This window comes from Leuresthes tenuis, unplaced genomic scaffold (assembly GCF_036924035.1).
Source record: "Leuresthes tenuis unplaced genomic scaffold, fLeuTen1.0.hap1 SCAF_12, whole genome shotgun sequence".
Taxonomy (NCBI): domain Eukaryota; kingdom Metazoa; phylum Chordata; class Actinopteri; order Atheriniformes; family Atherinopsidae; genus Leuresthes; species Leuresthes tenuis.
Genome location: NW_027325366.1, coordinates 26,025,941 through 26,040,950, shown reverse-complemented (window position 1 = coordinate 26,040,950; position 15,010 = coordinate 26,025,941). Strand labels below are relative to the sequence as shown.

Below are 15,010 nucleotides of genomic sequence, written 5' to 3'. Positions count from 1 at the left end.
TTGTGCTGAAGAGCAGGTCCATTTTCAGCCGTTGTTACAAGTGCATCCCTTGCCGCTCCATTAGTCGAGTATGCTTGGATATGTGGGGAAGAGCAGAAGGGGAGAGAGGGGGCTTCTGAATGCACTGTTCTGGCTCAGGTGCTCACAGCAGAAAGGACTGTAAAAAAAGCAAAGAGATTAGTCAGAACTCCTACATTTATTACTGATATAAGCCTTACGAGTTTATATCTTGATGCATTACCAGCCTAGTCTCGTGGCAAAATGTGAAATCATCAAAAGACAGAAAAATTCAAATTTGTGCTGATGAAGAGAAAAACTGTATTTTTTCATGCCAGCTTGTTCAACTTTCAAAGTTATGCATTTCAAGAAGACATCTTGAAATGCATTTGTTTGTGGTTCTGGTTCATGCACATTTGTGTGTTTCAAGCATTTTGATACAATATATTATTAATATTATTACAGCGTTGCTTTCAAGTAAGCCAAGATGTTTTCCAAACATTAACCAAGTCGTTTTTATCATCTAGCGCCTAAACCAAATTATTTGGAAAGATGAGTCGTGAGCATGACACTCTTCCACTTGCCAGTATATCACCATCTTCCAACCACTCCATCCTCCAAATGTGGAATTTTCTGCCTGTTTAATGTGAAGCAACAGTCTGTTTGTGACTATCTGACAAAATGCAGCCACGCTCTCTTAGTCTGCGGAGATATTAAATCAGTATAAATCGTGTCAGTGGGCGATCAATATTTTGTCAAGTTTTAGTGACTGTTTCATGTTTTGTGGTCAGAACTGTGTTGGCTTTATACAAAGTCAAATAGGTCAGAGAAATGCACAACCTGCTTTAAATGACTGATGAAATGGGAATGAACATTTTTTTGTTTGCCGCTGCAAATTTTTGATGCACATGTGCTCCTTTACATAATGTGTCTTCGGTCACCTGTGCTCACGCTTCTCATGTATGAGTTTACAATCCATCTACATTACGGTACATTGTAGAGGTGTGGATGACAGTAACTATCTGCAAAGTCTCTCCTCAAGACAAGCGTCCATGTTGTTCTTCTGTTCCTTGTCTCACTTGTGTAGTGTGTTGTTTTATGATAGGAGATTAATCCAGGCACATACATAAACAGCGTCTTCAGTCTGGGAAGTTACAGATATGGTATTTTGGCTGCACACGGTCAGCCAAGACAAAGCCAGTGGTTGTTTATGTACTGGTAAGGTTGACAAAATTTATGTCACACAGACCTTGTGGAAACTCAAGCCATAAATAGAGGCCATCCTATTATAATGTAAACCTGACACAGCGGTAATTAAAAAATCTGTGAAAAAAGGTGTCTCTCATGACTCAGAAGATGTGGATTTAATTTATATTCCTTTGGAGAAATTATCACAATTGCTAAACATTTTATTCAACCCAATCTCAGAGTATGCACAGTATTTACCTCACTCAAATGACTGTGTTAAACTTCCACTGGGATCTTGACACTCAGTTGTGTAATGAAGGTTGGAATTGATTCACGGTAATGTTTTGAATTGCAATCTAGAGCTATGGCCCTGTGTTTAGAGACCGATACTGAAATGGAGGTTAATGGTGCAAAACATGTGAGTCTCACGTGCCCCTGCAATATTTGGGCTTTGTGTCTGTGTTTGGTCTCTGTTCAGTCGAACTGTGACGCTCATATACATGTGACATGGGGTATATTACAGAGCCAGATTTGATATCTTAAAGCTCTGACCCATTATTAAAGTAACCTATGACATTTCGTTGAAGATTTTTTTTTAATCATGCATCTTAACCACTGTACATGAGAAGAGGACAGCGTTTGCACTGAGGTCTTATCATTTTGTGGCTGTTTAGGAAACATGTTCTCTGAGTTCAACTGCTATCATTTTTCTGTCTTAGTCTCGAGCTAGATATGTCTAAAATCCTAGCAACCTTGATGTTTGCTTTGACTTCTGAAGGCCCCTGAAGGTTGTTGCAGTAATGGAATGATTGTATAGTCTAATGATGCCAGATATTTGAAGAGATTTTTTAGCTGGATTTCAGATAGAGAGTAGAGTTTACACTTTATTGAGAAAATGTCCAATGTATCACAATACCTATATAAAAATATAAATCCAATTTTAAATAAACATTTACTGTGTTAAAAGAGGCAGCAAAGTTTAGCAATTTAGTGAGAAAAAAATTGTGGCACACAAATCTGATTCTTCTGTTGCTCAATGTTTAAAATACGATACGGGGGATATTATTGTTCTTTTGTTTTCCCTACACAAGCTTTTGTTAATTTATTTATTATTTTTACAAGTGGAAGCCAGCTACATGATAGATATCCTAGAGAACTGCTAATAAAAGTGTTAATAGGCGCATGGTCGATGACTGCTTCATTTAGTAGAGTAGATCACATCCACATCAAGATGTATGACTACACTTAACTATTCTTTTTTCATCAGCTGCTTGCAAGATATTACACACTGTCCAGTGTGGCATTGAAACAAACTGTCTGCTGCAATTGTGGGAAAAGAAAATGGTCACTTCACAGTGCAAATCTTTGTATAGGAGCCCAAATGGAAGTTTTAAATGCAAGCCTAAAAGGAAACAAGTCAGACACATCAAAACAGCATTTGCAGGCTTTGTGCATAACAAATTGTGCCTTTTCTTTTTCATTTTTGAAAACTCATTCCTCACATTCTTTGAGTTCAGAGTGAAGAAGACATTACATTTTTAGACTGCCTTCCAAAGCCTGTTTACAGTTTAGAGGGAAGCGAGTGGTCTCCCTGAGGTCTTATCAAGCCTGCTTTACCCTCTGACCATCACAAAACATGAGAACATTTGTGTTTTCATTGTGACTGATTGTTTTTTCTTTTATCGTAATGCTTCCACATGCTCACTTGTGTCTTTGGCCATTTTTGTTCACTAAGATTTAACGAGTCATTTAGTCACATTGTTGTCATTTACTATAAACAACATCTCGAAGACTAGAAAATTTAATTAAATCAAGAGATAATACTCTCTTGATAATACAGATAAATTTCCTTTGCAATGCTCGCCTATACTATGAAACATCATGGTACTAAAGATGATACAGGATGAAACAACAGGATTTAATATTATACTGTGCAATACAAAACAGTATGAAACAGCATGGTATCATCACCTTACCCAAGAATAATTTTTTACTCATTTGGCTGTTCCAGTTATGAGGGTGACACACATGTTAAACAAATTGTTGAACATAAAAGCATTGTACAAAGCCAAACATTAATTTGGATAACATTTGGATCACCACCTTCTCTGTCTTCGTTTGGTCTTAAATTCATGATAAAATTTTTGTAGCGCAGTCCTTTGACTGGCTGCCCTGTTGCTCATTGGTTCTGAAAAAACACTCAAAATGGAATGTAAATATTCAGTTTATTTCACATTGTTATTCAGGTCTTACTGGTGGGATGTTGTAATTAAGGCATTAAATCAACAGTCTGTGTCAACCTTAAACCTTCATGAGCCGGCCCTAATGGTTTTCATCTGCCAATCAGTGCTCTCATACTTACTACCACCCTGTGTAAATTAATTCAAATCCTTCCTTCTTATACTCAGAGGCACCCCATGACATGCTGCCTGCCTGGAAATGGATGTCCTCTGGTGAAGCACTGAAGTGATCCCTGCAGGTTTTTTAAAAGGAAAAGTTAGGACTGTCAGATCACAGCCATAAAGAGGGTGTTTAAAGGTTTAGCCCACCAGGGCTTATGAATTACATGGTAAGGGCTTGGTCTCTTAAAGCTTTTAGCATGGAAAGATGGAGAATGAAACAGGCACTTTAGGAGGAAAACTCAAGCAAAAGATGTGATGAATTGAGATTTAAGGCAGTGGCAGCGTAATTGGTGAGATGGGTACAATATATGCAAATGTCATGAATTCAGGCATCCCTCCAAAAGTATGTTGCCATTACGGAGAAAGGCTTCATTTTGATGCATTTATGCTTTTACAGTCTGGTCTGGACAATTTTAACCAGTATTATTTATGTTGCCAAGACTAAAATATATTTCAAAGCCTTTATATAATGTACATACAGTGTCTATCCTGAACTAAAGAAAAAAAAACACAGAAAATGGGAGAATGTTTAGAAAGAGAGGAGTCCCTCCTGCAAGAAGGGCAAGTTTTCAGTCAGTGTTACACAACAGGAGGAAGTAGGAATAGTAAATCCCTGGGGTCAACTAAGAAAGTACCCAATGTCTACATTATGTATATATATAAAATATTAAGTGCTCATCGTGTACTGAGTACATGGAAAGCTGCACATGGCAGATTCATTATATCTAACAGAGGCCCATAAACCAGATGCTGCTGATATTATTCTAAAAGTGGTCATTGATAGGTTGTTATAAACATTAGTTTAATGGTGTTAATATGAAAAAACAGATCTATTATGAAATATGGATCATGTGAGAATAATGTTGAGACTGCAACTAAAAGTTGAGCTTGCTAGTTTAACTCAGTTACAAAACGACTTTACTCTCTCACCTCAAAGCAGAGAGGGACCTTTTGTTTGTAGTTGGAAAAATCCATCCTTGAATTGTACAATTACAAACTTATAAAAACAGAGACATAATAGATAAATGTGGTATGCACGTTACAGAACAAAATGGGTGAGAGCAAATAATACTGAGGACATCGAGTAAGATCAATGTTTCATTACCATGTGAAAGACTGGCATTCAAAATGATGTTGTTTCAGGCCTCCGAGTGTCAACAAAGTGAACAATGCTCTATTATAGTTAGTTCTTGATTCAATCATAAAAATACAATAGATCATTTCTTTTTACCATGCAGCTGCTCTGTTTCGGCTCGTCGACAACTGTGCCAAGTCTTCCCCTGGGATTTGTTTAAGTCAGTCATGTTACCTTTGCTAAATTTGATGCAAGATATAACAGGAGAAAAATGCTCCATCAATCACATTGTTGATGCAGAGAGAGCAGAAGGAGGAGGGTTCAGTAGCTGAGAAATAAACCAGTGGAAGCTCTGCCAACAACCATTTTCCGGGGTGAGATGATGGGAAAATTTCCCCACACTCTCTGGGGATATCATTTGTGAACACACTGGCGTCCTTCAGAGCCAGAAGTTTTAGAGCGGAACCCAAGCACTTGGTTAGGGTGTTTTGAGCTTTTCTGAAGTGAAATCCTCCTTTGCCTCAGTTGCTTGCTCCATCAGATAAAGACTGCCGGTTGAGGCTTAAGTGTGTCAATGAACCCGTGTGGAGGCGGGGAATCAATGATAAGTGCAGCTTACCTCCTCAGCGCCTGCCAAATAGAGATTAAATCATTTCAACCTAATAGCACATGTCAGTCAAAAGTCAGACTTTAGTATTTGAACCCTCTCTCCTTCGTCAACTCCTATTTTCTAATCACTTCTTCGAACAAGATGCTGCAATTTACAAAAATGCAAAGTGGCTGTCAGAACTAACCTAAACCCAAGTGTACCACATTAAGGCCACAGCTGAAATCTGTAAATGTCAGCCATTTCTCTAAATACTCAACCAAGACTGACTTTTAGAGTTGCCATTTGTGATTAATTTAAAAACACACACACAAACACACACACCAAGCATGCAGAAATACCAAGATCAAAGGCCCAGAGGTCTATTACTGCGTAAAATACAACCGTATTTCTGAACAGCAGCTATTAAACTGTACTCGTCTCTGACTCTAATCACTGTTGTGGATGTTGCAAAATTGCCCAGTGTTCCATAGAATTACTTGACTGAATCCCATAACAGTGACTTTGATTTGCTGTTCAGCCATCTCAGATGTGGATACACCCTGTGGTCTCTAAATGAGAGCTTGTGTTGTTCCGCCCTTGTCCCTTATTTAGACATCATAGCACTTATTAGGTGGATAAAACTAAAATCAAAGTCAGAGCACAGACATCTCTGTTTCTGTGAATGCTGATACCATCAGTGTCCCTTTTAAGATCTGTAGGCTGTGTATTCATTTATTTCGTTTGTAAAGTCATTTTAATATCTCTTATGTCTATTGACCTCTCCTGTCATGTGATTTCCAGAGTTTTAATACTTTCATCACTGTCCTCTTTCAGAAGATGTTTGAACAAAAAAATATTCCACGGATTACTTTTCTGTCCAATGTTAAAAACACGTAATGAATTTGTCATTTAGAAGGGAAGTATTTCCTTGGGACAGTTTGAGGTATCACCATGTTTTTATTAGCTATAGCGAGCAAGTTCATTATTAGAGCTCCTCAAAATGACTTTCTTCAAAACATGTTTTCATTGTGGTTCAGGAGAAATAGTCAGCATCCTCACAATGTGTGAATCTATTGTCTGATGATTATTCCTCATGGTTTCTCATGTAGCTAAGTGATATTTCAATAATGGATACCAAATACTGATTGTAGGATTTGGTGGTGGAAGGAGGAGGCTCGACTCAAGACTTCAGCTCATGCTTGATATTTAAGTTCTCCATTGGAGAACAAAATAAAGTGACTTGTAGTCGTGCAAAGGTACATTATAGAGGGAAAAAACAAATAGAAGAAAACAAAGGAAACTAACGACAAAAGTCTTCAAAATTCACCAACTAGAACTGCTGCCTTTCCAGGCCCATGCTGCACACATCGCTCGCAGGAGTTTCTATTCCAGGGTTGATACTGGAAGCCCCTCCTACAAGACAACATTAATTGGCAGTCATTTATACAACACAAGCACATGTATACACAAAACATTTTCATGTATATAAAATCACCAAAAAGGTCATGAATGCACATGCATATGAAAGCCCCTCTTTGTCCTCATAAGGAGGCTTTTTAAAAGGAAACACTTGAGAAAGAGCGAGACTCATGAGTTGTATTTCCCACCTACCACTCAGGGAAAGTACTTAACGGGATGCCATTTGAATCATATTCAAAGATTTTACAATATCAATTTAGGACACAATTTACAACCATGGATACAGTGAAACTATTACATTTCATACAAGTACAAATGCACACGTAATATTTTCTGGTGTGAGAGGGCTGAAATGTGGTTTGAATCCTCTACTCTGCACTAAATGTTTACATGCAAGCTTCCAACCAAAACTCGATCCCAAATATGAATCATCAATAAGACGACAGAAACAAGAAACCGAACAAAATTCGTATCTCTTGTCTGAAGATTAGGCACAATTGTACAAAGATAGACATAGTACCAAATTGGAATCCACATAGCCAAATGAAAAAATCTTTTTGAATATGTAAATTATGAAAAAGATCTGACTGGAAGTAACACAACCAGGTAATGTTTGTTGCATTTGCTCACATGTAAGTGAACTTTTGGCCTGTAAGTAGACAATTTACCTGATTCTCCTGTATTTTTCCCGTATCTCTGTGGTGGTACCACAGCACCTCTTTGTTAACAAGTTGATGACTGTTTGTGTTTTTAAAACTCTAAGGAGATAACAGTTAAATTGAGTGTAAGCTAGATATTTTTTGTCAGTGCAGCAGTTTAGATGAGAGGTATAAACAAAGATATGATGTATTCCCACAGACACAGCTCTCCTAATAGGTGAAGGTGTCATAGATTTTTTACACCAGACACCCTTAATGTGTTTTGTTTTCTTTTGAAGAGAAGTTAAAGAATCTCTCAAGGCTTTTGATAATATGGTGCCTTGGTGATACGATTAAGCAGCATTGTATGTTAGAAATAGATTCAAATACAGCTTATCTAAGTCCAGGAGGGACAGCAGACTGCATCCAGAGATGTGTGGGTAATCTCTGGATGCAGAGACTCTGCTTGTTTGTTTATTTTTTGCTCCACACCGCTGCAGTTCTCATTTCAATGCACAGCTTGTCACATCCAGTGTGTGGACTTTGTCATGTTTACGGTGATGCTCATGATATGAATCTGTCTTCTCCCAGGTTTACACCAGATATGGGAAATGCTACACTTTTAATGGCAACAAGACTACGTCTAGGAAAACCAAGCAAGGCGGAATGGGAAATGGTCTGGAGATCATGTTGGATATCCAGCAGGATGAGTATCTGCCCATCTGGAGAGAGACAAGTAAGCCTCAGAATCATTTTGTTTCTTGTAATCCTTTCCTATTCCACAACATAAGGTACCTCTGTTGCAGTTTAAATCCAAATCTACCACCATTCACTTTGCAATAGAGCACACCCTCTTTAACTTTGGAGGTTTTTGCATATCAAGAAAATTACATCACTCTTACTGGGTCTGAAAACTAGATCAATAGAGCCTCAGGTGAACGACTTATTACACCGTTTTTAATAAATCTAAGCCAAAATGCAGAAGCCCTCCAAACAAACCATGTCATGTTCAGTCTTTTACTAATTATACTGTCATGAGGTTTAATATTTAACAAGTTAACTGAGGCCTGCAGAGTCTGAGATGTAATGATTGTTTTTTTGCTGTTTGTTTGTCCGGGTCTTTCTGTTTGTGAATAATATTTCTCACTGTAATGATGGACTCCAAATTCTTTGGAATGACCTTATAACTAATCCCAGATAGATGCACAGCAACAACTGTCTCTTAAAGATCATTGCTGATATCTTTCCTCCTTGATGTTGTGTTAACACACACCTGGACGCTCCAGAGCCACAAACTACCAACTCCTCACACTTGCTGATGATCAATTCATGAAGAACATTTGATTGGTAGAATTTGGCTGCTACTTTCTCGCTTAATTCCTATGGAAGCAGTAACAAGGCTTTTGCGTTTTAGCTTAGTTTTTGTTGAATGAATAATGCCACACTATCGTATTTCATGTGCTGTTGTTCATCTGAGGTTATCCAGGTTGAGGTTATGGCCCAATACATAAAAACTTTATCTTTTTGACACAACTGTAAATAGTGTGTTTTTCAGATTGCTTTGCTGCACCTGAAAAATGGGATTTGATGAAGGGGAATTCCTTAATAAAATATCCTGTCTCTGCCAAATAATATTAATAATCCCGGCGGACTTATTTTTTAAACAAAACTGAAATGTGGTTAGCATCAAACTAAGTCCAAGCTGTCAGATGAGGCACTGATCTGAAATCCCCTTGTACTCTCCCTTTGCACCGTTCTATGCTTGTGCTCTGTTTCATCCTGACATGAAGATGAGACCTCCCTGGAGGCCGGTATTCGAGTTCAGATCCACAGTCAGGATGAGCCTCCCTACATTCACCAGCTGGGCTTCGGTGTCTCCCCGGGCTTCCAGACCTTTGTTTCATGTCAGGAGCAGAGGGTAGGTCTTCCTCATCTCAGCACACGTCCCTTTTCGCCCTCAGACCACCACCACTGTTTGACTGTGCTGTTCACAACAGTTCATCCCCAGTGGGTCAGTCTGGCATCTAATAAATATCTGTGTGCCTAGCTGACCTACCTGCCCCAGCCCTGGGGGAACTGCCGCTCCACCAGCAAGGAGAAGTTCCCAGGATATGACACATACAGTATCAGCGCCTGTCGCTTGCTCTGCGAGACCAACGAGGTCCTGAGAGTGTGCAAGTGCAGAATGGTACACATGCCTGGTAAGATCACTGCTTTACCATATCTTTAAACAGAGAACAGCGGTGCAGAACTGTCTACTGTAAAAACTGAAAAATAGATGAGTACTGATCCTTTATTTGTAGTCATGAGGCTGCCTAAAGATCATGAAATAGCATAAACACAATAAACAAATGCACAGAGTGGGGGGAAATAAACACCAACAGTGTATTTAAAATTCTCCTTCCTTTTTGTAAAAGTATAACAGTATTGTATATTTGAAAAACAACCAGCGAGGTCTATATTTACATAAGATTTTCAAAATAAGTCACTATTTTCGACCCACTTGAATCATTCCTGCACAGGCATAACTGGGCTGCCACACTCCTGACATTAATGCTTGATATCTGGAGTGAGATTCTCTTCAGCGGTGCTGCCAGCTCTCTGGCTACTGACCTGTCAGACTCAACTCTCAATGAGTTTTGGATCCAGTAGCTCATCCATAATAATCTGTTTTAGAGTTGCTCTGTTGTCTCCCTGTAGCCGTCCTTATTTTTCTATGACTGATTACCATTACTGGTTGTTCTTGCATTTGGTTTCCACTGGCAGATGGCTTGCAAAACTGTATGAAGGATTGTTGCATGTAATGGATTATTTGGGCTTAAATAATGTCATTTTAGAAACAACTTTAAAAAATGCAGCTCATTATTAGTGTTAGCATTCAAATTCTTCTTCTTATGCATAGTTGTGCTTTTGGTCACAATAAATTCTTGAACATACTGATGTTAATCAGCTTTAATCTGTAACCACAATTACCATCTTGGTTAGGCATGTTAGCATGTCGATACTTATTTCTTAGAAGCACTCACAAAGCATAACTGATGTTGATGGGAATGTCATTGGTTTTTCACTGATGTGGTCATAAACCGTTTAAGAAATAATGATGAAACCACATGGAAAGTAAAGGCATCATCAAAGTTACAATGATTAATGCTAATGGTTAGGCTGTCTACATCCAGTTCGTTTTGGTCTATTCACAGGGCGGTTGTGGATTAAAAATCAAAGGGTTGTCAAAATCAGTAACATATGTCCTCTGGAAAGAATAAATGTCGGTACAAGACTTCATGGCAATGAATCAGATGGCTATTGAGATGCGATACAAATTTAATTCTCTCAAGATGATCATCTTTCGGTGAGAACACCGATTACTGTTGTAACACCATTTAAGTTGTCCTCTCGCTCAGTGTGTTGATATGTTGCAGAGTTCAGTCTGACAAACACAAAGAGAGATGTTTGAACTCACTAAGTGTGAGTGCGTCATCACGGCTCGAGTGCAGGAAGTCAAAGAGCTGAGTCACTGAATGCAAGCTGTTTGACTGATGTGGCTAACAGGCACGTTGAGGGCGAGAGCGTTCACAAATAAGGCAGGAAACTTACAGTGTATGCATTTCACAGTGCAGCTGACACCCCCAAACTGAATAAATAAGAATGACGCATTTGATTGGAAGCAGAAAGTTTTCATCCAAATTTAACCCCATAATACTGCAACTAAATTGGACTAGTTTTGGCAGAGGAAATTCTACATCATGTTAAGAAATATAAAATATGTGATTCTGAGGTTAAACAGGCTACTGTGTCAGTTTAAAAATGTTAACTTCCCCAAACACACTGGCTAATATCCAGCAACCTTTTATGTTTCTCTTTACCACTTTTCTCGCACAGTATGTGTAGTGAGGCTTGGAGATGTGCATATTCTCTTGATTTATGCCAAGATTATTTATTATTTTCTTGAAGTGGCCAACAAAGGCTAACACCTACTGTTATAACTTATGTTACAACTTGTTTTTGGCATATTTTTGGAACACACAAACTCTTTGAAGCAGTGTCCATCAGTATGGTTGGTATATTTGAACAATACTACAAGAACATTTAGCATGGCCTCTGAAGCCAGTATTGGCCCCTTTAGCAGTAATAACTTCTTGTAGGACCAAGATGTTTATTTTGTTTAAGAATCATTCTTCTTTTCAGTATACTCATCCACCATGTTGTATTAATGTATAAAGATAATATCATTCGATAAATCAATATTTGAATTTTCATCTCGTTCAAAATTGGTATATCCATTGGGCCCCAAAATCCAACATTGGTCAGGTTTTAGTCTTTTCTTAGTTTTGTGGCACTTGTCTCTCTATTTGGTGCTTTCATGTTTTCTTCTTAATGTGCCCACTGTACACAGTTGCTTTGTTTATGAGGGTTAGCAACAGTGACAACTCAGGTTCCTCCGGTTCTATACACACTCACAAATACACGCATCCAGTTTGAAAAGACAAACACAGATAGACAGGCTGACAGATACACAGATATATGTTGGTAAAATTAATCTTTGTCTGTTTTTCATCAGTTTATTTCTCAACAGTTTCAGATCTTTAAATTTTGACTGAAAAGTACTTTTTTAGTGAGTTTGTGCCATGTGGTCATTTATAAAGGTCATAACTCTCAAAAAGTGAGGGAGAGGAGGTAAATTGTGTTTTTCCACATTTGTCTGGTCCAAGATAAATATTTCAGTGTTTAAGTCTATTTCTATATTTGGGTGACTACCCAAAAAAGCCATTAAGTTGTTCTTGTTCTTGATGCCTGGACAGCAAACACAGACCAGCTTTTCCCTGTTACTCAGACTTTCTAAAAGTAAAAGAGGCTGGGCAATTTAAAAGAATTACTTTAAATGATCATTAAAATTTAAAGAGGGCTTCTTTAAATCACAGCAGGTGCTACTTTTTGTGAAAAAGCTAGAATCCTAAAGCTCTATTCAGAACTGTTGAAAGGAACGTCTCCCATCCTAGACATGATTTCACAGGGTGACAAATTAACATTTCATTGTAACTGGAAAGTAGACTTCCACAAAACATTAACCCTATGAAGATTTTACAGACAGACGAACAGACCTCTGCTAATTAATTGTGCCGCTGATGAATGCCTGTCATTAATGGCCTGGGCAGTATGTTTTTCTGCAAAGGAAGTGCCTCCTTGATTGGTTTTTAAAGACTTTCTAAATATGCCTCACGAGTGGAGCCAGCATGCTCCATTTCTCCATGCAATCAAGGACAGACCAAGATGTGCTCAGGTTATGTGGATGGAAGTCATCCTTGGTGCACCTGCCTTCATTTGGAGATGAATGATAAGCCGCAGAGCGTTGTTCACAGCCATGCTTCCTCATTGCAGCAGACACAGGTCACTGATCATTTTGTTTCAGATTGATCAGACTCATATTCTGCTCTCCCTTTCCAGGAACTGCAGATATCTGCCCTCCCAGTAAAGTCAACTGTGTTGACAAAGCACTAGGTAAGAAACAATCTCCCTTCATTTCTTTTCTCATTACAAAAGACTCCCCCAAAGGGAAATGGAAGCACAATCAGTTGATATGATAAGGATTTTTTTTTTCCTGTTTTACAAAAACCTGGAGGTAGACTGGATTTCTTAAAAATGACTTTCCCTCGTTCTGATTTAGTCACTTTAGAGCTTGATGGCTGTTCTACTTCTTTTGTTAAAATGTCATTATTAAACCTGTGCTTCATTCCTGCATAACTTCACCCCCCCCCACCCCCATCCTGGCTCTGACCTCACCCTCCTCTCCCAACAGATAGCATCACTGAACCTTGAATTCAAAGGATTCAAGCCCCCCCTCCACACACACACACACAAAAGGGCCATTATTATTGGCGTGGCTCAATTATCATTTCTCATCCAAATAAGCCAGAAATTTAATTATATCTCTTGTGACTGAATTCAAACTCTGTTTAAAGTAAGACTGAATGAGATCATAGATAAATCTTACAAGAATAGACAATATTCACAGGTCATATTCCTGAATCAAACCATGTGAATAGATTCACCCTCCATCAAAGGTAAAATATTAAAGTATAATTTGTAGGGGTGTTTTGTTCCCACATCAGACAGAATATATACTTTCGTGCTCCTGCATACAAATAACCTTATTGTTAGACTTCTAAAATACATAAATCATCAAATTATAATTACTGCTTTCAGAGCTCGCTCCATCCGTTTTTTTTTGTCTAGACTGGATGCATTTAGAATTTTAAAAAAGAAACAGAGAAACGCCATTTACTCTCCTGTGAGCACTGTTGTTTTAGAGGTTAGGATCATAAATATGCATTTGTTAATATCCAAGCAGTTTATGCAAATTAGGTGAAAGGTGCCATATAAAAAGTCCTCAGGAGCACTTCGTGTACTTCATCATTTATTTCATGAGTAAATATTGTCACAGGATCGCTTTGAACACTATTACTACAGTTGACTGTTAGATAATATGGCAAGAGTATCGCGTCATGTTAATATGTTCTGAACAACATTGGTTGGTTGAATTCTTGTGGTTTGTGTGTAATATTGCAGAGTAATCCAGTCTCTAAACAACTGATTTGTGTCCACACATTTTCACGTTTTTTTTTCTATGTTGCCTGACATGAAAATAACTACAAAGAGGAACACAGGGTCATGACTCTTGCATCATATGTAAAGGACAACAATTTGTTACAATTAAATTTTTTGTCCCGCAATATATTTCCACTGTGTAGAATTCAAGTTAGACAATTTATGCAACTAGATGTCAGTACATCCTACACACTGGACCTTTAACTGAAAGGGATTTCCTGGATATGACAGTAACATCGTTTAATGTTGCTGAGCTCTCGCATAATGTTTGAGGCTCACGCTGGCATCAGGTGTTAAATATGCAGTATTTTTACTATATCAGTACAAAATTGTACTGTTGTATATACAGCCATTTAGTAAATGAAACATTTTTAAATTATCTTGTGTGTTAACATGTAACAGAATGTGCTCCTGAAAACTGTTGCCATGCTGAGTTTATAACCTGTATATTAGTTTACAATGGTGAAATGAACTGTTGGCCGATGGGGCCCTGCTGTAATGAACACTTAAAAGCAAATGACAAACAAGTCATTTCTTTGAGCAAAGAACATCACATCTGCATCAACTGACATTTTCCTTCTCAAAGTGAACGATTTGTTTATGTATGAAAAAGGTTGTGTTGATGATAATGCCAGTCACCTGACTGCAGTGTTGCGCTGCTCTAGACTCGCAGCATCATGTTTGTCTCTCTGTTAACGCAACTGAACTGCACTGAAAATGTCCACGTCTAAATCTGTCAAACCCCTGTTCCCACTCTGCTTGCAGCACAGCTACAGAAGAACAGTGGGGATACCTGTCCATGCGAGACGCCTTGTAATCTCACCCGCTATGGTAAAGAGCTCTCCATGGTCAAAATACCCAGCAAAGGCTCGGCTCGCTACCTTTCCAGGAAGTACGACAAGTCAGAGGACTACATCAGGTACGGCAGGGAACCTACAACAACATTTAATTTGCTTGTTGTTCAGTAAAGGCCATAAATCATGACCTTCAGCCTGTGATAACTATGCCAACCATAGATATGAGCAAATGCTCATCTTTTTAATTTAATCTGACAGCGGTACATATTTACTACATTGTGTTATAATATTCTAAGTTTATT

General features: G+C 38.3%; 1 protein-coding gene across 1 annotated transcript in view; it reads left to right on the top strand.

Moving 5' to 3' along the window:
- The window catches only part of asic4a (acid-sensing (proton-gated) ion channel family member 4a), an 85,981-nt gene that overhangs the window by 62,685 nt on the left and 8,286 nt on the right, over positions 1–15,010 (top strand). Inside the window, exons 2-6 of the mRNA XM_072397287.1 lie at positions 7,900–8,044; positions 9,099–9,226; positions 9,356–9,509; positions 12,751–12,804; positions 14,677–14,830. Of these exons, the coding sequence (XP_072253388.1) occupies positions 7,900–8,044; positions 9,099–9,226; positions 9,356–9,509; positions 12,751–12,804; positions 14,677–14,830 (635 nt within the window). The remainder of the gene's footprint in view (positions 1–7,899; positions 8,045–9,098; positions 9,227–9,355; positions 9,510–12,750; positions 12,805–14,676; positions 14,831–15,010) is intronic.